The sequence below is a fragment of the Tenrec ecaudatus genome, chromosome 7, assembly GCF_050624435.1.
Source record: "Tenrec ecaudatus isolate mTenEca1 chromosome 7, mTenEca1.hap1, whole genome shotgun sequence".
NCBI lineage: Eukaryota > Metazoa > Chordata > Mammalia > Afrosoricida > Tenrecidae > Tenrec > Tenrec ecaudatus.
The window spans coordinates 40622887-40646481 of NC_134536.1; the positions used below are offsets into that span (position 1 = coordinate 40622887).

General features: G+C 42.4%; 1 protein-coding gene across 2 annotated transcripts in view; it reads left to right on the forward strand.

Annotated features, from left to right (window-relative positions):
• Nucleotides 1-23595, forward strand: part of ARHGAP18 (Rho GTPase activating protein 18) — a 228662-nt gene that overhangs the window by 159313 nt on the left and 45754 nt on the right. For both annotated transcript variants that reach the window (XM_075554569.1, XM_075554568.1), the window contains exons 2-4: nt 10606-10796; nt 13621-13856; nt 18152-18215. In XM_075554569.1, the coding sequence (XP_075410684.1) occupies nt 10606-10796; nt 13621-13856; nt 18152-18215 (491 nt within the window). The remainder of the gene's footprint in view (nt 1-10605; nt 10797-13620; nt 13857-18151; nt 18216-23595) is intronic.

Sequence of the window (23595 nt, forward strand, 5' to 3'; positions counted from 1 at the left end):
GCTGCTGACTGAAAGGTCAGCATTTCCAACCCACAAGCTATTCCATGGGAGAAAGTTATGGCAATTTATGCCCATAAAGATGAATTCCAACACACAGCCATCCCTTGACTGACTCGCAGTGACCTGCTGATGGCCCTGGAAGCCCGGTGGGACAGTTCTGCTCTGCCTTAGGGTCGCCATGAAATAGAATTCACTCAGTGACAATGGGTTTGGCCTTTGAGTTTCCTCCTTTAAGCCTCCCCCGACCCCTCACATTGTGATGATCAAAGTAGATGGACGTTCTTTGAAAGACTTCAGAGCCCAAATAATTGTGACTTTATCTGAATTATGCTTGCTTATTATGGCTGATGACAAAGTCACACAAAAGCAGTCCTATAACTGGTGCGAGTGACTTCATTTAAAAAGAAAAGGACAGCGAAAAGAAATGCATTTTATTCATTTCCCCCCCAAATAAGATAGGAGAAGATAAGGAGTGGGAGAAGTACATTTACATGAAACACAACGATTCCTATGCCCTTCAGTCTTGGCCTTGGTGGGAGAAGAGATGATGACTTCTCTCCCCGAGTTCTGAGGGCCGGCTGGGGATGAGGGGGGCTGAAGGGGGTGTTGATGTGGAATTGCTTTCTAATCCACTTCTCGCTGCTTTCAGAAATTGTCCATGCTCTTTGTTCCTGAATGTCAGAGCCACTTGTAATAATTACTGCTTTCAGCTTCACAATTGGAGGCATTCACTCCCAAGAGGGGGTGGGTGACGTGGGTCATTCATAGGACACAGCTTTCCAGAGTCATTCAAATTCAGTGTATTCTGATGGGCAAGTCATTTGTACAGTAGATTAGCTTTACCCTCTCATGATGACAGAGATTATTTCTCTCACAACACTGCAGAAATAAAGGAGAAAATCCACGTCAAAAACATGTGATTTTGTTTGTTTTTGTTTTATTTTTTAAGACAGAAAATGTAGATGGGAAAGCAGAACGAATTCTTTAACTGTTCTTAAAATTTTAATTTGTTTCAGAACAGTTTTAGCTAAAAGGGTTATATTTGAAGTCATGCCCAGCATGACACAACAAACCATAGTTGAGTCATTGCATTGGAAAAAGGCTTCCTGTGCACTTTAAAAAGGTCTGATTTGATTGCTAAATGCTTTTTCTTTTCTTTCCTAGATAAGTGTAGTGGCCATTTAAAAAATGCTAATTATAGATTGCATTGAAAAGATCACTTTTGGTTTTGCTCTATGCCATGCAAACACAGAATGGTTGGAATGTGAGATGGGAGAAAGGAGATTCTGCCTGCTCTTGCCTATGTGCTCTAATAAAAGACGCCAGGGGGAAGACATGAGGACAGTGATCTTGGTTCTACCATGCTTTATTCTGTGACATTAGCGAAGAATTAACCCTGAGACCTGATTACCTCATCCAGAAAATGACGGGCGAGGATGATCCCCTTCTAAGTGGATGCTTCAACAAATGGCGGCTCTCTCTCAGATCATCTTAGTCATTATGGTTCCTGATAAGCCGTGATCTGAGTAAGAACTTTCCTTTTTTTTTTTTTTTCTTCTTTTTTGCTGCAAGATGAAAGCACAGCAGGGACAAAATCAAGTTGCTATTGTTCAGTCTTCGCCCTCGGGCACTTTGTGTCATCCACTGGAAAGATGTGGAGGCTAGAGCATGAGAGGAAGCACAGGCTTTTTAGAAAGGACCGAATGGGAAAACAAAGCAAAGTATGTCCTCCCATCATCGGACTTTTAAGAAAGAGGTCATAGGCGTATTAAAAAATTGTTTTTAAAGTATAGCGACGAAAGTCTTCATGAGATCCTGTAAGCTGCTGTTGAGTTGCCCCTCACCCCAGGCAGCCCCATGCACAAAGAAACACAATGCTGTTGTGTCCTTGCCATCCCTCGATGGGTGGTAGATCCAGCTGTTGTGACAAAAGCCAAAAACACTGCCATTGAGTCGATTCTAACACATAGTCATCTTGTAAGACAAAGTAGACCTAAGAGTTTTGGAGACTGTAAATCTTGCCTCATTTTTTTCCCATGGAACAGCTGGTGGATTTGAACTTCCAGCCTTGTAGGGAGCAGCCCAACACTTAACACACTATGCCACTGGGGTTCCTGCAGATAACACAGGAGCATGGAAAGCAATGCGTGTCTTCACAGACACTAGCCAAAAGGGAACCCAAAGAGAACTGCGACCCCTTATACATCACAGATGATGGAAACGATGAAAAAGATTGGGAAGGTGGGAATTTTTAAATGATGATTTTTACCATTTCCGTTATTATCTAAGCCAAACTCGCTGCTGTTGATTCCGTTCTGTTTCATACTGATCCCATAGGACAGAGTACAGTGCCCTTGAGGTCCCGAGGCTGCAAATTTTTATAAGAATAGAGAGCTTTGTCTTTCTCTTGTGGAGCGGCTGGTCACTTTGGACGGCTGACCTTGTGGTCAGCAGATGAACTCATCACCGACTGTGCCACCAAGGCGCCTCAGTTGTTGTAGTATAAATATGGACACATTATGGGAGTAAGGCCAAGTTTTGATGGAAGGTCGCGGAGTTTAACTAAAAGAAGAAAAAGTAGGTCAAGAAAATGTGACATTTCTTTCAACAGGACTTTGCTGGAACATTGCCCACAGAAGGGAGAAGTACATTTTCATATCTATTAGGTGTTGTTTAGAAATCTGTTCAAAGTGTAGAGTAATTATTTCCGAAGTGTGGACTGTGAAAATGTGGAGGTCAGGGTTCTAAGAGAAAAAAACACTATTTTTATAAGAACACTAAGTTGTTATTAGCCCATTTAAATGCTTATTCTCTCAGGAGAAAGCAGTTGAGTTTCCCAGAGAGTATGTGATGTGTGATAGAATGCAGAAAGACTGCGTGCAGAGCAGATGGGAGACTCCGGCTGTCCTCTACTGAGCCAAATATTAAAGATGCCTTTAAGAATGTAAGGCAATGCAACTTACTGTTAGACTTGTAGGAGGGGGTAGAGGGGAATATTTCCCCCAAAATGTTATTTTTAGTACTGTTTTTAAATGAATTAATATTTACTTTTTTGTTGTAATTGCTGATATTATAAAGATCAATAGATACAATGGCATAAGCATAAACTCCTAAAAAAAACTCAAAACAACCCAAAGGAACCAGACCCAATGCCATTAAGTCACTTCTTGCTCAGAGCAACTTTCTGTGGGTTTCTAAGACTGTTCGTCTTCTGGAGACCAGATAGCCTCTTCTTCTCCCTCAAAGAAGCTTGTGTGTTTGAATCATTTCAATTAGAGTCCTGCGTTTACCTAACATTGGCACCAGGATCCTTATAAACTGTTATGGTCCTTTAAAATTTAAATGATTGAACTATTGAATTTTATGATATGAAAATTGGGGACCAGTAAAACTGTTGGGGAAAAATATGTAAGACTATAAAGTTCCAGAAGATAAGCGATTTACCCTTATCCAGAGGCTAAGGATAAGAGGCTAACTGAACCTTAGATGGGGGCAAGAATGTTCTCATTCAACTGTGGGAGGACTCTTTCGAAGCTCCCGCATATAGTTAGCAGTTTGGATTTCAGAATGATATTAACTTGAGGACCCTCTTCATGGTTGGTATCTAAGACACTTGGGTAGAAATTTGAAACTGATCGCCCCCCCCCCTCCCAATCTATGAGAACAGGAGTCAGGGCTATGAGCAATCTTTCTGTTTTATGGATATAGGTTTAGAGAAGCTAGTGAATCTCCCGAGATTATAAAGCTGGGTAGATTTGGAATTGTAATTTGTCAATTCTAGCTCTCAGTCCCATATGTTTCCATTTCATTTTGCTTCCACCACGATATCATTGATTCCAGAAGGAATCATCAGTCAGTGAGTCAGTCTGCACCCCTCAGTGTAAGCCGCACATAATGCCTGTCAACCACTCCCGTTTTGTGAAGCATCCAGTGTGTTAGACCAGGATAATACCCTCTGAAACAAATTGGAGTTCCTGCATGGTACAAAAACTTACCCAGCTTGGTTGCTGATTGAAAGGTTGGAGGTCAAAATCCATCCCTAAGTGCCTATGATGAAGAAAAGCCTGGTTGATCTTCCAAAATAGAATCTGACACACATGGGGCCATCATGAGTCTGGGTTGACTTGATTCCAGCTGATTCAGAAATAAACAAGACAAATAACCTAATACACAGCACACAATTAAAACTCACTACCATGGTGTCAATTCCAATGCAGATTGGTCTTTTAGAACAGAGTAGAACTGCCCCTGTGGGTTTCTGAGACTGTAGCTCTTTACAACTAATAGAGAGTCCTTTAAGTTCACTGACCAGGTTGAAAAAACAACAACAACAAAACTGTTTCAGAAAAGCAGGAAAAAAAGCAGTATGCCTGAGGAAAGCACTACTCTTTAGGAACATGGCATGGTGGAGAGGTCTGAGGGGCCAGCCCCAATCCCAACTACTACATGGATACCTGCCTCTCCCCCCAGAAGAATTTATTTCAAAGGATGGCATTGAGTCTACAGCTCCGGGAAAGGGACATATCTGATCAGAGCACATGGGAGAAGATGAAGGGGAAGGAGGAGAAAGTGGAGCACGTCCTGGCCTACCAGGCCTTGAAGATGCTGTATCCAATTAGAGTAGCCAGTCCACAGAGAGGACCACATGGCTGGCCCCACTATGAGACATGACGTCCCTCATTGACCCAAAGCCCTACAAGGGACAACACAAGAGACACAGTGTGAGATTGTGCCCGTTCTGATCCCACCACACTGAGGCAAAACACTAAGTGGGGTGCAACAGAGCAGCAAGGGGATGGAGTGGTGAGGTCCTCAGGGAATGCTGCAGGTGGACTTTGGGGCCAGGGCGTGGTGCCCCAACAGACGGGACTGGAAAACGCTCCTAAGGGCCAGCAAACAGTCCTTGAACTAAATACAAGCTTTTATTTCTTGTTGTGTTTTGTTTTCTTTTTGTCATTGTTTTGTTGTTGTATATTGTTGCTTGGTTTTGCTCTGTCTTGTTTTTGCCCATATTATTATCTCTGGAGGCCTGTCTAAATAAAATAGGCTGGATGAACAATCTGGAGGAGAAAACAATGGGATCAACAGTTCTAGGGGGACATGGGAGAGGGGGAGTTGGGGAAAAGGTAGTGGTGTTAACAAACCCCGGGAATTACTGAAACCCAAATGAAGACTGAGCATGATAGTGGGGCAAGAGGAAAGTAAAAGGAAATAGAGGAAAGAGCTAGGAGGCAAAGGGCATTTATAGAGGTCTAAATAATGGCATGTACATATGCAAATATATTTATATATGAGGATGGGAAAATAGATCTATGTGCATATATTTATAGCTTTAGTCTTAAGGTAGCAGATGGACATTAGGCCTCCACTCAAGTACATCCTCAATGCAAGAATACTTTCTTCCATTAAATTGGCATTCCAATATGCTCACCTTCCCGACACAACTGCTGAAGACAAAGCGGGTGAATAAGCAAATGTGGTGAAGAAAGCTGATGGTACCTGGCTATCAAAAGATATAACGTCTGGGGTCTTAAAGGCTTGAAGATAAACAAGCGGCCATCTAGCTCAGAAGCAACAAAGTCCACATGGGAGAAGCACACCAGCCGGTGTGATCACAAGGTGTTGAAGGGATCAGGTATCAGGCATCATCAGAACAAAAAAAATCTTACCACAGTGAATGAGTTGGGGAGTGTGGAGTGGAGACCCAAAGCCCATTTGTAGGCCACTGGGCATCGCCTTACAGAAGCGTCTTGGGGAGGAGATGAGCCAGTCAGGGTGTGATGTAGCAACGATGAAACATACAACTTTCCTGTAGTTTCTAAATGCTTCCTCCTCCCCCACTATCCTGATCCCAGTTCTACCTTACAAATCTAACTAGACCAGAGAATGTATACTGGTACAGATAGGAACTGGAAATGCAGGGAATCCAGGGCGGATGATCCCTTCAAGACCAGTGGTATGAGTGGCGATACTGGGAGGGTGGAGGGAGAGTGGGGTGGAAAGGGGGAACTGATTACAAGAATCCACATGTGACCTCCTCCCTGGGAGACGGACCACAGAAAAGCTGGTGAAGGGAGACGTCGGATAGGGCAAGATTTGACAAAATAGTGATTTATAGATCAAGTGTTCCTGAAGGTGGGGGAAGTGTGGAGGGGGGCGGGGAAATGAGGAGTCAATGCCAGGGGCTTAGGTGGAGAGCAAATGTTTTGAGAATGATGAGGGCAGTGAATGTACAAATGTGCTCTACACAATTGATGTATGTATGGATTGTGATAAGAGTTGTATGAGCCCCCAATATAACGATTAAAAAGAAAGAAAGAAAGAAACATGGCATGGATGCTATCCAGATGGTAATGACTGGGTCCATCAGTAAATCCTGGTGAATACTTGGTGATGTTAGGGAACAGGAAAAGGCCACTGTGATGTGCCCCGTGACCTAGGAAGCAGGTCTCTAGGGAGCAACGCATGGTCACGTGTTTTCTGCTTAACTCTGCCATTCGAGTTCAAAAAGACGAGATGCTGGCGTTTGTGAAGAGTGCCCTCAGATGTTTATCAGGGAGGAGAATCCGGGAAGGGGAGTGAAGGAGACAAGAATGTGGCATCATCTCTTGCCAGCCAGTCTGCTGGGAGTGATATGTAGGTGCCTGTGGTATCAACTGTTTTTTGAGTGGTTTCAGCACCCCATTTCCGCTTAGAATTTTCCTTTGGAAATATCAAATATTACTGCTCTGCAGTTCATTATGTCTAGCAGATGTTGCTTTATGTTCCTCAACCCAAATGTATGTGGTGTCACGTAACATTCTCGGAAGAACAGGAGAGAAGAGAGAGCTATTGGCCGTGGCCATGACAGGCAGCATTCAGCAGCTGTGAGAAGGGCCAGACTTGCAACCAGAATCGGCCTGGGCTCCACAAGGGGTATGGGTCCTAAGAACGAGGAAAGTGACCTTCACTTTAATTAAACAGTCTTCAGGTAAGATTTTCAGAAAATAGAAATGATGTGGCAGACTGGCTGCAGAGGGTAATTTATTAGTGGATGCCTATTCTCCGCAACTTCATATTTCAGAAAGAAAATGTGTTTTTGCAACATTTATCTGTGCTTTAAAACGGGGGTGGGGTGGGGGAGAGTAAAACAAACCTCCCCAAAGGAGACCAGATTTTAACATTGGTAAAGAGGGACACCAGCGAGACCCCACTGATAAAACTCATATCCTGGCGAAATAGCCACTTGGGAGCCCCAAAACCGTATACCCTACCTTGTGGTGCATTCTTTCCAAAAATCAAGACTTTTAAAACATGCCACGGGACGCGGAAAAGTTTGTTAAAAATCAGGGCATCTGGTCACCTTGCTTTCCACAGCTCATTATCTCCGGTTATCATAACCCTGTTCAGCGTCTGAATTTTATTAAAGTCAAAATACTGTGTCGATTCGTCAGTACCACGTTATTAGATTTTTGCTTTATGCATGTTCTGAAAGCCTGGCTTGATATAGAATAGATGGTATGTTTATGTAACAATGCTGTTACTCAATGTCCTTGCATTTTCCACATGTGCTATCTTAATGGAAATTTACTTACGGGAAAAGTCTTGCCAAAATAAACACATTCTTTCAGGAGGGAAAGGTTGAATATACTTCTAGTTCAGCTGCACCTCTCTCCTCTGAGCAGATAAACCAAATTATTTGGCGCTGGCCATTACACTTGCCTCCGTTCACAGTACGCACGGCAATCTCCCATGGGGCAAAGTGTCGCAGAGGCACAAATAAGGTAGCTTGGCTTGAACTGTCATGCCAGATAAAACCAAAACAAGGGCTGCCCATGTGATGTGACAGGAAAAGCAAACTGTCCGTTGATTTTAGCTATTCTGTTCATCTTCTAATCGCAGGAAATGAAATGTATATTATGTATTTCTATTTGATTTTGTTTTTTGAAAGAGAAGAATAATTTTCTCATTCACATTTTAATTTCAGAACCAGGAGGGTAAACTCTAAAGTGAAAACAGGGGATCCTAGTGGCGTAGTGGGTTATACAGTGGATTATTAACTTCAAGATCAGTAGTTCAAACCAAGAGCTACTCCCAGGGAGGAAGTTGATACTGTGTGTCTGCTTGCATAACGAAATCCTAGGGAACAGTTCTACTTGGCCCTGTACGCTCATTGTGGCCCCATGGCAATGGTCTTGGGTTTGGGTTTGGGAAGAGAGAAAAGAGAAGGGAGGGTGGGATGAAGATATAGACATGGAAACCGTGGGACTGGTCCAGGGAGGGCAGAGAACCCAAACCAAAATCACTGCCATTGGGTCGGTTCAGGAAGAAACCCTGAATTAGGGGATGGAAGAGCAAACAGTGGACAATAGGAACTTGAAGAAAGAGACCCACACCAACGTGTTCACACATCCTCCGGTGATCCCTCGTCCATCCGAACACTCGCCAGTCAGGAACCCAGGTTGGCCACTGCGGAGAGATTTAATTGTTCATTCACTTTTGCAACCAGACTGAAAGAAGTGGGAAGTCAAGGCAGAAAGAATCATTTTTACTGGACGAGCACTGGCCTTTTGGTACATGGCAATGAAATACTTGGTTACATTGCATTTGTTTGTTGCAATAGCCAATCGGATTATTTGTTACTTTTTCTAGCAAAGCAGTTGGAATGAAAAGTTATGGGTAGGTCTTGGGGAGGAGATGAGACAGTGAGACAGTCAGGGTGCGATGTAACAACGATGAAAAATGCTTCTTCCGCCCCCCCCCCCATCATGATCCGAATCCTACCTTGCAAGTCTGACTAGACCAGAGGATGTACACTGGTACAGATGGGAACTGGAAACACAGGGAAGCCAGGGCGGATGATCCCCTCAGGACCAGTGGTGTGAGTGGCGATACTGGGAGGGCATAGGGAGGATGGGTTGGAAAGGGGGCACCTATTTCAAGGACCTGCATGTGACCTCCTCCCTGAGGGACATACAACAGAAAAGTGGGGGAAGGGAGACATGGGACAGAGAAAATAATTGATAAATTATCAAGGGTTCATAAGGGAGTGGGGAGGGAGGGGAAAAATGAGGACCTGATGCCAGGGGCTTGGGTGGAGAGCAAAAGTTTTGAGAATGATGAGGGCAATGAATGTACAAATGTGCTTTACACAATTGATGTATGTATGTATGGATTGTGATAGGAGTTGTATGAGCCCCTAATAAAATGATTTTTAAAAAATGAGGAGCTGATACCAAGGAAGGGCTCAAGTAGAAAGCAAATGTTTTGAGCATGATGATGGTAACAAATGTACAAATGTGCTTTATACATGGATGTATATATAGATTGATAAGAGTTGTAGGAGCCCCCAATAAAATGATTGAAAAAAATTTATGGGTAAAGTGATTGTCTCCCTTATAGAGTTTTACAATTCAGCTACTCTCAATCAGTTATGGGAAAGATCAGTTTAAATATGACAATGTTCACTCCCTACTAAAACACATCTGTTTTACTTTAAAAGCATGCAGTCCATAAAACCAGTTAGCAAAACATTATTTTCCACAAGTTTTTCTTCTAGGAATATCCCATGTATTCTTGAGTATAAGCCGACCCAACTATCAGCCGAGGCACCTAATTTTACCACAAAAACTGCATAAAAAATGTGCTGAAAAACTTGGCTTATATTCGAGTCTATACGTTTTATATATAAAAATGAACTAACCTGAAATTATATCAAAACTATAGATTATTAATTATTGTCCCCCTGTGTTGTATTTTTTAAATGTTTGAATGTAGAAGACTCCAATGTCATTTTCCTATTTCATAATTAGCCATTTTTCTATCTTTGTGAAAAAATAACAAATTTAAGCTTTCTGTTGAGTTTTCATAATGTTTTTTACTTCCAATTTAGAAGTTTGTGGAGTGTGCTAAAAATGCCCTATTTGAAGTTATAAAAACATCATTGATTTGATTTCTTCCCCCCTCATTGACAAAATCAAGGTAATTCTTAAGTGGTAACTCCCAAGTATTCAGAATTGCCTGATGAATAAGATTTTATCATGTTTAAAAATGGATATATTAAAATATTATTACATTTATAAGTAAAGATGAAAAGTTGTTCTCTGTGTGCACTATGACAACAAACTAAATAGCATTCCCTCTTTGTAATTCATGTCCAAAATGAAAAAAGTAAGTTAAAATCATGCTTCCTTCTTTGGTTACAGAGACTTGCTGTGTAAGGCTTTAGACTGAGTTTTGAAGATAAATATAAATGCTAAGTATTATATGTGGCATGGAATTTAACCACAATTTAAGTCAGAGCCTGTAATCAAGAGCTCTCCTGCTGCTTCCTAAGAACAACCTTTCAAATTTAAAGATCTTAAGGTAATTTACCTGGACAGTAAATAGAAAAATAATTGATCATATCGGTGATCACTCTTCACCATACTTCTCTGGAGAGAATGAAACTTGACCTTAGAGCCTGTTATTAAAATCAGCAGCACCTCAAATAGAGTTTCAACATGCTTATTCCTCTGGCTTCGATAAGAGAACTTATAGAGCTTCCGGACTTGGTGCTGTGATATTTCAGAATGGCACTTCTTCTTGCTGTGCTGAAACCGACTGTCTTCTCTTTTGAATTTGTAGTCGCAGACATGGCGAGTATACCCTGAACAAGGAAAGCTCCACCAAAGTATCGGAGAAGTCAGTGTTTAACCGATCGAATTCACAAGATTCTCTGGATGAAATATCGATGGAAGACTATTGGACAGAACTCAGAAGTATCCAGGACAATAGACAAAAAGACCAAGCAGTGGTGGTCGTCAAAGAGCCTGATGGTAACAGCTAAATAATCCACTCCCCGCCACCCCATATATTAGTGGGAAAGAATGCATGGACAAGAAGGGGACATGGCTTGGAGGGGTGGGGATTGGAACTACGATAACCTAAAAGACAATGTTAGTTACCTGTCACCCTGGAAATTACTTGTTTTGACAGAGTTGAGATGATAGCTGTCCAAAGCAAGGTGACAAGAGTAAATTCACTTGGGCCTAGATCTGCATAGACTCTTGCTGGTGAAAAGGTACTAGACCCTAGAGACTCTTGGGTTAGACTTGATTGTTCAGATCATTAACGCTCCCCTTAAATTCCTTCTGTGAAATCCTAGCCGTGTGTTCACTGGGCACCTCCAATGAGTATGCCTAGAAATCGGAAGCTCACTACTTCTCAATAATGCCATTTTGCAGTGGTCAACTGGCTTGAGCTATTTTTTTATTCCTCACTTTAGTGACTGGCAATGTGCGTTACTAAGGAACACTCGCCATCTTTCTATTTTCTGGAAGACCAGAACAAGAATATTCAGCTTGAAGTATTTGACTTTGTTTAGCTTTTTTCCCAGCCAAGTTCTTTTAGAAGGAAAATACACACTCCCGCACACACCAATATTGTGGGGGTGTTGTCAGCGATAGCTCCGTCTTGGTCGTTTTATCTTTGAAAGCTGGATTCTTCCTGATTGGGTGAAAGGCTACAGGGTAAATTGATTAGCCCAAGATGATCAATTTGGACAATGTAAAACGGTATTCAATTTTTTAGCCTCTCCATTTGCTTCTTTCTCTCTTTTTCCCATAATTTCACCAAAGTCCCTTTCCATCCAGAGTCCACTACCTCTCCACCATTACGTTGGCCATTCTGGAAGAAATAAATGAAGCACTTTCCATTTCTTAGATTTCATGGATGGTTTTCTTACCACCGACATCCAGAGGTCACCAAGTTTAACAAACCCAATTTTATCACCTATTCCCTTAGTTCTCTTTGTATGCGTTAGGGCATCCTGAGCATTAAACTTCTGCATACAATTTATATAAATACTAAATAGAAAAGAGGAACTGTGAAAACCAGCCCTGGAGCTTTATCTCTCCGTGCCATGCCTAGTCGCTAAATGCTTGGGGTCTGTTGCTTAAGCAACTAACTCAGTGTAAATATATCTTTCTCCCTTGCTAAAATATTGCAATAAAACCTACTAATGATACTTTAAAAGGAATAATTGGGAATATCCTTTAATTTAATGTTTCTTGTGTGTGTGTGTGTGTGTGTGTATGCACATAAAACCATCTCACTCTTTAGTTTCTCTTTGTTTCTCAGGTACATTATTCATAAAGGTGAGTTTGTTTGTAATAATTTTGAGTATCTCTCAAACTTTGAGTCTGTTTTTGGAGACGCATACAAATGATCTGCTGACTAAGGGGAGAAGGTGTTGGAGAAAACAACGCTCAAGTCTGATTCAGATTACATGCTGGCTTGACATCAACTGTTTCAGGATTCTTCGAAGTTAAAATAAGTACATATATGACTGCTAAACGAGGTGATCTCCCGAAAGGCTGTGATTCCCCATGGCCCGGCCCCTTCTTTGGGTCTGCGTTGTTTTGAGTCTTGCTTTTTTTAATGTAACAGGTGACTCTTCTAGTAATCTTGTTTGTTCCCCTTGGCCTGGCAATGCCAAGGTTTTTTCTGGCTACTTGGTTTTATGCATCGGTGTCGAATTCTATCTTCACAGCATTAATAATGACTTACTTTTCATTTCAATAAACCAGTTCTTGTTGCCTGGCACGCAGTTTTGAAACCAACGTTATGAATAATTGAGTTTTGCCCTCAAGCAGTTGATAATATAGCAGGATAGACAGGCAAACCAACAGTGCTATACCACGTGTTACAAGCTACGGTAACACTGTGCAAAGCTCTTCCCATCTCCCCATCTCCCTCTGGTTTCAAGGTAGCCCGAGCACTGTGCTTGAGTTGACAGGTGAGGAAATGGAGCTTGCTCGAGGCTAAATGACTGGTGCCAGGCAGCTGTGGCCCTAAAGGTGCAGAGAGGAGTTACAAACCCAGGCATGTGTGCACTAAGTCTGCATTTCCCTCGTCTCTCTCCCTTAGAAACAGAGTTCTTGGAGTCAATCAATTCTAGCTCGTTCTCTTTGGTGCTAATTTGACCCCACACTGAAATTGTTTTGCCGTTCTCTTCCTGCCTTCAGTATTTTGAATTGACTCTGGTATTGAATTAGTTTCCTATAAACTCTTTTCTGAAAAACCGTCTTCTACGTTTTTCCTTAATTTGTTAAAATAACATAAATCTGATGTGCTGACTGGGAGGATTTAGAAATTAATTTGGAATTGATTTGTTTCTGGTGCCCAGATGCGGTTTACGTCTGCCCACACTCCGTGTCAGCTACAGTGAACAGAAAATGAGCGTTTCCATAAATTAGGGTTGGACTCTGGGATCTTAAGACGGGCTGAATGTAAGCAAAGGAACTGGACTTTCAATGCATGTCTTCAGCATTGACTTCCGTCTGTAACTCAATGCAAACACGTCATTTCATGGTTTGCTCCTCTGACAAAGCAATGATATATCCTTCCTAGTTCATTTGCATGGAAGTGATAGAGGTTAATTACATGTGAAGCCATTTAAAAATTTTAATTGCGTATATTTGACATGGATCTAAAATTTGATATCTCTGTGGCTGGAGTGGATGGCAGTTGTCCAAGTTTCAGATAATGATCAGTAGTGCGGTGGTGTGGTTGAGAGAGAAGCATTTTCACAGCTTACGCGATGTGAGTGTTCGCATAGTGCTCAAAATGCAAACACGTTTTTTTCCTTTGCTGTCTCAGAGGGCGAATTGGAAGAAGAATGGCTGAAAGAGGCCGGTTTGTCCAATCTCTTCGGAGAGTCCGCTGGCGATCCTCAAGAAAGCATGGTGTTTTTATCAACACTGACTCGGACCCAGGCAGCAGCGGTTCAGAAGCGAGTCGAGATGGTCTCTCAGACCCTGAGAAAGAAAAACAAACCGCACCAGATTCCGGACGTCAGAGACATATTTGCTCAACAGACAGAGGCAAAGGAAAAAGTGGGTTTTGTGATTTCTGTTTCATTATGTTAAGGCAAAGACATCCATCGTTGCTTGGGATCACCTGGCCCAAACCAGTGTAGTTCAAACCATTGTAAACGTCGTGAGCACCTATTACATTCCAGCACAAGAGCACCCAGCCGACGGGTCCCTGCTCGTTTAGAAGCTAATCCGGTGGGGCACGCCCCTCTGACACACTTTGGACCTGATCTGGTTTTCAGTACCACTTGTCCTTGTGTTGTTTCCAGAGTGGTGTTTATTTCGGATGTATTTTGTGAATGTGGCTTGCCCTCTCGAATTGTTGTTATGTGGTTTTCGATGCATGAAATCCAGGATTTATGAACCTATGGGGACAGCAAGTAGAATAAGGATTCCTGGGGAGTAGGGGGTACAGTGGGCAGGGGCGGGGCGGCATAAAGGAGAGCTGATATCAAGGAGTTCAAGCAGGAGGACGGTATTTTGAAACTGATTGTAGTAGCAATGGAACAAGCCTGCTTGATGCGATTGAACCATGGAATGGTATACTATCTGTAAAATGGTTTGGGAAAGAGTGTTAAGCAAGGGTAGAATGCAGTGTAAGACTCCTCATGTTAGGGAAACAAGGTACCTTTGAAGCGTTAGAGGCGGGCCTAACCCCGTGAGGGTAATAGCGGAGACTTCTCGCACCACATGCCTACCAGTGAGTCATTGTGGAAAAGTAGGATGTAGGTGATTGCTATCTTTAGTGTTTCCTGGGCCCTTTGCAGAATGACGACATGTAGAATGTGAGCGGATTGAAGCGAAATGATGATGTGGGAACCCTGCGATATGAAGAACTTCCCTTTTCTCCCTAGTACTAAGCACGCTGCATAGCATGTCAGTGCATATTTGTTACATGATTAATTGATCATGGGAAGTTAGTGGGATCTGAAAAGAGTCCTGGTGGCATAGTGCTTACTCATTGGACTGCCAGGTCAGCAGGTCCTAAATCCCCAGCTGCTCCGAGGGACAAAGATGAAGGCTTTCTGCTCCAGTTACCATCGTGGAAGCCCATAGGAGTAGTTCTTCCCTGCCCTCCCTTCCCTGGTCTGCATGAGTCAGAATTGACTCACTGGCCGTGAGTTTGGTTCCTAGAGGAGTGTGACAGACTGCGGGACTCAGGAATGAAGAGATTCCAGGGGAGGTATGGTAGAGGGAGAAGGTTTGCAGTGCCCTGAACACAGCCAATCAAAACAGTCACTTGGTGAGCGATGTGTTACTTGTCTGTGGGGAGATATGGGTCCCATATAATATATGAATTCATATTTTTGCCCTGTCAAAAAAGACTTGCGACTCATCATTCATCCCCCAAAGCCATGGGGGAAAAGTCACTTAGAACCTAAACAGCGTGCTTAAGATCTAAGTTGATTTACTTTGTGGTCTATACACAGGTCACAATTTGAGTCGCTCTCGGCAGAAGTGGGAGTGGTTGAGATGCGTCCCCCCAAAAAAGGGAACCTTGGATGGTGATGGCAGTGACCCCACGACAGTATTAATTGCTGCAATCTTTATTGAACACTTCCTGTGCTAAGTACTTTGAGTAGCGGATCGCCTTTCATTCTGGCCACCACCCTGGGAAGGTGGTATTGCTTTGCTCCTATAGCTGAGGCTCAGAGACTCAGTAACTTGCTCCATGTCCCATCGAGAGTAAAACCTGATCTTTTTGGCAATGCAGTTCAAGCCTTAAGCAGTTCTCCACCATTCTCTATTTGGATATTCACACATGCTTTTGATATGAAGCCATCTGATTGACATGAGATTCCTTTAACACTGTAAACATTCCTTTAATACTATAATACCTTAGTACTATACATGTAAGCAATAAACATTTTGTGATTCTGTATTATACATGGAGAAGCAAAAGGGTTTTTATAAATCTTTAATGGTATTTTGTTATTCAGATTAATTCTTTCTAGCTGCAGATTGCTACTCCGTTTGCACGGTCAGTTATGGCTCAGGCCCAGTCCTTCCATTTATGGGAGCGTTGGGGATCACTAGATTTCCAAAGACAGGTCTCTTGCAGCTGTGAGACAGTCATGGACTTGCCCACCATCTGGAGGATGGTTGGGGCATCCACTGAAGTTGAAGGACTGGACTCAGTTTCCAGCTATAGAAAAAATGAATGGTGGGGAAGTACAGTATTATGACATTTCCTTCCCAATTACAAAACCCTCCCGAAGGGAGTTAAAAGGAAATAAAACAGGGGAAGGGGGTAGAGAGCTGAGTTTAAGCAAAATATATATTGTGGGATTTCTGCCAGTCTCCAAGAGGATGTTGCTCCTCAGTGCCAGAAGCAGCATTTTTCAGAAAATTCTTGGTAATATTTCAACCACATGTTTTGAGTGCAAGGTCATGGTGGATTGTATCATCTGGAGTCATTAAGAGTGAAATAGCGTGAGTGAATTAAGCTAATGTTAACTTGCTTACACGGCATGCCTGTAAGTTAAACTCTGCACTCATTAGAGATTTGCTTCACATCCCCGATCTCTCAAACAAACCAGGGCCAGCCATCTTCTTGTGCAGTTCTTCTGTTCTCAGAGTAAGGGTCTCTTCGACTCTTCCATTTTAAATGCCTAGTATCCCCTGCTGACACTAGGAAATAGCACACAGAAATGAATACCACCTGCACTGTCATCTTCAATTGCTGACAAAAACACTCTTAACCACATGTTCCAAAATATGCGTGTTCATATGTAAGATTAGAATCACTCTCTGTGCCCCTTGTCTCCAGGCAGGTGAGTGCTCAGCAGGCTGGTGGGCAGAGGGAAGGAAGATGGTATAGTTCTGCCCTGAGGTGGGAGAACGATCAGGCTTTCTACGCCAGTAAGGAGTTGCGCTCTCAGAAACTCCCAGGCATAGTTTTGCCTCTCCTGTAAGGTCGCTGTGCGTCAGTGTCCACTCAATGGCAGTGAGCTTGAGTCTTGTTTTGTTTTTGGAGGTGCTGAAAGTGGCGCGGGGCATCCTTATTCCACACCTGTGATCTGGCAGTCTCTGAGAGGCATGTTGGCACTGTGGGGTAGGCATTGGGCTGCTCACCACAAGGTCGGTGGTTCAAACCCACGATTTGCTCTGAGAAAGAAAGAGGAAGCTGTCTGTACCAGTAAAGACTCACGATCTTAGAAAGCCTAAGGACTAGCTCGCCTCTGTCCTAAAGAGTCACGATGAGTCTGAATCGACTTGATGACAGTGGCTCTGGTGTTTGGGGTATAGTTTGGTTTGGGGGCATCATTCTGGGCACTGCTAGTCTCTAAGCTGTATGCAATGGCCCTTACACATCTGCCTGAGTGCTTTATAAGATACTTCTTAGAGCTGAAGTGGAGCAGGAGGCTTGCTAGTCCTTTGAGGTAAAATGGCAGCAAAGGCTAGTTTCTTTAGTGATGAAAATCCAACCGCGTGATTACTTTAAGAATCCTTCAAATAGACCAATTCATATAATTTATCCAGACTCCTGTCTGATCCCTAGCTTCCCCTGGAAGCCCTAGTAACTAGGCGTGAAGATCACATGTCGCTGCCTGACCATGGCTAAAATAGCGGTGGGTGCTTCCATCAGCACCCTCTCTGACCTCACGGTCTTGCCAGATTACCAACCCTAACCAGACTCACCCAACCTCACCCCTGCGTGGACACGCTGCTTCCCGTTGTAGCGTCTCCTCTGGGCCCATGAGGTTCTGTAAGATCGTGCTAACCACCTTCGTGCGCCTGGCACACTGGCGAGAACACAGCATTGGGACTTGCAACCACTAAAATAAATGTTTTTCTTTTTAATTGACAATTGCAGAATTGTGGAGTGTTTTTACCTTGATCTTTGCTAATGCAATTAGCATTGTTTTGCATGTATGACTTAATAAATCCTTGAATCATTAAAAAAATATGTGTGCCATTCCACCTGGCTTCTTTCACCCAGCACAATGTTTTCAGTGACCAACCATGTTGTGGTGTATATCAGTACTTAAGTTCTTTATATTGTGAAATAATAAACCCGCCACTGTCCCACTGTCTGGATCTCTAATATTGTGTTGTTGATTTGTTCATCAGTGGGTGTTACTGGTTTGGGTGTCCTTGATGACAGGGACCCCCGGTACTGTTCATATTGTCCACAGAGCGTTGCATTATGTCTTACCTGTCATCGCACACATGTCAGTACTACCTCCTCATGCTGTGAGTCCTATAATTCTGAGTGTATATCTTGCATGCTGAAGGGTGGTAACAGGATGGTTTATGATACCATTTCTTCTGGTTGTAAGTGTGTGACTAAATGGCCCATTTTCTATCTTTAGGCACCAGATGGCACTGAAATTCAGTCAGTCAGAACAAATGAAAACAAACACCAAGGAAAAGATGGTATGTTGGACTGATTCTCTTGTATTTTCCCATTTATTACAGTAACAAGCAGATACAACCTTTAAAAATACTCATCCTCAATTCTAGTAAACAAACAATATTAAAATATGAAGGTGAATCACGTGGATAATGTCATGATGCTGACAGCATAGTGGGCCCTCGATGTTTAATGTCTGAGGTCTCTTATATTGCAGCACCCATATGCATATTCATATCTTCTGTGAGTGTTTCCACTGTGCCAGATACTATGCAGAGCGCGTTACCTCACATGATAAACTCGAGCCCAGCATGGCGGGTCTTTGTGTTCCATATCTAATATTGCTGTAACAGAAATACCACAAGTAGATGACTTCAACAAACAAATCTATTTTCTCGGAGTTTTCGCCGCTAGAAGTCCAAGTTTAGATTGCAGAACCTTATGACCCCTCCTTCCCCATCTCTGCTCTGGCTGTCTGCTTGTTTCATCTCTTCCCTGCCTCAGAACAGATAGACTCAAAAGACAGGCCACACAAGTCTGCCACAGTAATATCACAAAGACAGCCATGGCTGATCATCTCGGGCGTGGAGGTTAGGACTTACAGCATCTTTTCTTAGAGGACACAGTCCCATCCATAATGTACTCAGCCATTTTACGGATGAGAGAATTGAGGCTCAGAGATATGAAGTCCCTTTCTCTGGGTCACACTCTGAGTAGGCAGAGCCTGCATTTCAGTTTTATCACTCTATCCCATAAGCTCTAGCTAGGTGGAATTGAGCTTTCATCATGTCATATTTATTACCAGCATCTTTTCCCTTAATTGTAAAGAAGTTACACAGTTTTTATCTACATGTCAGTCTATGACTTTATTTTATAACAAGAGTTGAGATGTCATTATTCAAGCATATGTTTCAATGGATTTTGGAACATTCTTCTCAACCTCAATGCATGAAAGGATTGCTTTTCAGAGGTTTCTTGCATAATTGATCACAATTCTCCTTTTATTTATGCTTGTCTATATTTGTGGTTTCAGAAATGAATTGGAAATTCACAGCAGAGATGAAAATAAATATGAAGGCTTTATTATCAGTTATTTATTATATAGCTATTTTCATTTGTCTAGTAAAAGGAAAAACGTACTAAATTACATTTTAAAGTTAATCCTTAATGTAATATATATATATTTTTAATTGTGACTAAGGTAGTCTGTGCCTGCTAGATTCTAGTTCAGAGACTTAACCATTTTCTCCTGATGAAATTTGGGAGACCTGGTGCTTGGAGGAGCCACCGCTATCAATAAGACTGTGTTTGGATTGGGATTTGTGGGAGAAGGAAACTCAGGCAAACTGTGGACGACAGAGAGGTATTCCCAACCTTCCTGTCAATCATGTGTTAGTCCAAGATTGCATGGCCCATGGTAAAATCTTCGGGCATTCGGTATCTCTATTTTTCCTTTTATATTTTTCTTAAACCTTCTGTCCCACATCCATGGCTTTAAAATAAACATATCTATATCTATGTCTGTTGTTAGCTGCTGTTGAACCATCCTGGACTCATTACGTCCTGCACTTGTTACAGCGGAAATGCTGCTTGGCACGCTGCACCATCCCATTGGTGATATAGCAAAACATTATGGTCCGTAGGATTTTCATTGGTGGATTTTTCAGTAGGAGATTGCCAGACCCTTTTCCTAGTCTATCGTAGTCTAGAAGCTCCGCTGAAACCTGTTCAGCATTAGAGCAACAGAACAGGTGGATGGTGACTTTTCACACGGTACCACTGGCCAGGACTGGACCAGGTCTTCTGCATGAAAGGCAAGAACTCTCCCACAAAACCACCATGGCCCCCCATGTAGCTTTGTATAATAAATATTATATATACTCGAGTATAAGCTGACCCAAATATCAGCCGAGGCACCTAATTTTACCACAAAACTGCATTAAAAATGTGCTGAAAAACTCGTCTTATATATGAATAGATATGGTAGGTGTGTAAATACGTGTGCATCCATACATACAACATTGGTAGTTGTTCTGGGGTGCCTTCAAGTAGACTCTGACTCACAGTAACCTTTTAAGACAGGATAGTACCGCCCCATAGGGTTGAGAAGACTATAGTCTTCAGGGGAGCAGAGTGCCAGAATTCTCCTATGTGGCAGCTGGTGGATTTGAAGCCCCAACGTTTTGTTTAGCAGCTCAGCTGTAAACCACTAAGCTACTTGGACTCCTTCATAGATACACATTCATGCCTGTATAGTTACATCACTATAAGCACTTGCAGCTTACAATTATTCTATAGAAGTTTCTTTAGCTGTATGTTTTAAATCCAGATGAAATTAGTGATTATTTCCCCCAATTTAAAAATCAGCAACAGTTTATGTGGCGAATAAGCTAGACGAACCAGCACCGGTCTGCTAGTGAGCCGGGTCATGTGGGGAAATGAACCCTCATGCCAATGTCCATGTGCTACTACCAGCTTTGAGGGAAGAGTGGGAATTACTAGATAGATATTGAAGCAAACACTGTCTATGCTTGGTGGCTTCCTGTGGTGCCAGAGATTACCAGTGCAGGCCAGATAAACAGAAGTTCTGGAAGTCAAGTTCATTAGGTGAGCGCTTTCCAGCATAGCTTGCAGCAGCAAGTGAAATGTGACAAATTGCCACCTGATTTACATCTGCTCTTGCTGGAATGTTATGAAGTGGGCACAGAGCCTTAAATCTCTATAACAAGAGCATCTATGTAAAGCCAGCCAAATCGGAGTATTTACTGCCGCACCTGTCCGGGCAGTGCCATGTTCTCCCGCCAGCCAGTGAATTAACCAGTGCTATGCAAACATGGGAAGGTGCGGAATAAAATGCAGGGAAAACAGGGCCTGGAGTTCCAAAGTTTGAGGGGCTCTGCTTAAAATCTACAGGCATGGGTAACGTGGTCTATATTCAGTCATTTTTCCCATACACATTTTTCTCCACATCTAATTAAAAATACTTTTTCTAAATGAAAAATAGCTATAAAATTTTAACATGTTCTCACATTTCAAAGTAAGCCACTGTTACATATCAATTTTGACTTTTCATCACACTGTACAGGTCCAGTGTTTAATATACTTAATTATAATAATGCTCAAATGAACTTTTTTTTTATTCAAAACTTTTTGTTGTGAATTAGGTGAAGATTTACAGAGCAGATAACCAGTTTTACAGTCAACAATTGATTTGCGTTCAATTTAATCTCATTCCTTGAAATTCCCTCCATTTTTTTACTTCTAAATTAATCCCTTTGCACTTTGTCCATCAGAAAATGCGGGTCCCTTGACCTCATCTGGTCAATCGTTCTAAGGTGTGTACAGCTCATTAGCGTTATTGCTCCTTTTTTGGACCTCCCCCTTGTGTGGGTGAAAACTAAGCTCTGAGGTAAGTTCGGAACTGAAGAAAAGCTTGCATTGTTGAAAGACTTTAGGGCCAAAGTACGGAACCATGCTGGAAGCATCAAAAGGAGGAACACATACCCTCACAGAACCCAAAAGAATTTGTTGACATTCGTCCATCTCAGGAGTTGCAGGGTATTGACGGACAAAGGCCAAGCTGCACTGAGGCATTAGAGGAAAACCAAGGTCCGTGCACTGATAGAGTATCAGTTTCAGTCAACTCTGAAAGCACTCACTCATCTATGTCAAAACTTTTGGAGATAATCGTCAGCCCAGCCAACTAGACGAGATTCATGTTTGTGCCCATTCTAAACTATAGTGAGCTAAGAAAACTCAAATAGTAGAGAACCATAGTATTAATATCATACACAAAGAAAAATTTGCTGAAGATAATTCCAACACTGTGGTAGTAGTAAATGGACAAGGAACTTCCAGAAGTTCAAGCTGTGTTCCCTAGAGAATGTGGAACTCGGAATACCATTGGTGATGTCGGATGGATGCTGGCAGCAAGCGAAGAGATTGAGAAAATGTCTGCCTGTGTTGTATCGCGTATGCAAAGGCATTTGATTGCCATATTGACTCAAGTATAAGCCGACCTGAATATCAGCTGAGGCACCTAATTTTACCACAAAAACTGCATAATAAATGTGCTGAAAACCTTGGCTTATATACAAGTATATATGGTATGTGGATGATAAGAAATTAAGAATAACATTGCAGGGAATGTAAATTTCAGAGCATTTCTTTGTGCTCATGTGAAACCTTCATATAGTCATTCCAAACCGATCAAAGCAATATTGAGTTGTTTAAAATCAGGAAAGATGTGTATCAAGGTTGTCCCCTTCTACCAGACTTATTCAATCTGTCTGCTGAGCAAACAATCCATGGAATTGGATAGATGAAGAATATGGCGCAGGAGTGAAGGAAGACGTTAACAACCTGTGATGTGTAGATAATACCACTTGGTTTGCTGAAGGCGAAGATAACTTGAAGCACTTATTGATGAAGACCAAATATGTTAGCTTTCAGCATGGATTACACCTCAAAACAAAATTCTCCCCAACGGGACCGATAGGCCACATCGTAATAAATAAAGGGGTGACATTGCCAAGGCTGTCATTTCACTTAGATCCACAACGACACTTACGGAAGCAGCACTCAAATGAGAAGACACAGAGCACTGGGGAGATCTGCTACAAAAGACCTTTTTAGCATGTGAGAAAGCAAAGATATTCTAGGACGAAGGTGTGCACCTAACCCAAATCATACGTGCATATGAAAGTGGCACAGTGAATGAGCAGACTGAAGAATTGATACACTTCTAAAAAAAACAAAGAAATGTTCTTGGAAGAAGTGCCACTAGAATGCTCTTCGTAGAGGACTTAGGACTTTTGTCAGGAGCGAGGAGTTCCTGGGGAAGGACATCATGCTTTGTAAAGCAGATGGTCGGTGAAGAAGAGGCCTCACCGAGGCAGGCCAACCCAGTGCCTATCAGAGTGGGCTCAAACCTAGCAGCCATTGCGGTGCTCGCACCAGACTGGGCACATTGCATTCTGTTGTCGTAGGATCAATGTACATTGAAATAGAGGTCCTGGTGGGGTAGTGGTTACACATTGGACCACTAGCCACAAGGTTGCTATTGGAAACCACTAGTCATTCCATAAGTGAAAGACAAGACTTTCCGCTCCTGTGAAGAGTTACCATCTTAGAAACCCATCAGGTCAGGTCTACCTGCCTTATTGGGTCACTATGAGTCAAAATAACTCAAAGACAGTGAGGTGACTTCTTTGTTTTGAGTTACGAGTTAAAACCTACTTACTGAGATTTAGCAACAGCATTGTTCCTGTGTGGCTGGGCTGTGAGTTAGCCCCAACTCTGGCAACCCTTGCCGAATGGGATCTGTTGTGATTCATGGTATTTGCATTGACTAGTTTGGGGAATTAGATCACCAAACCTTTCTTTCTAGTCTCTTTTAATCTG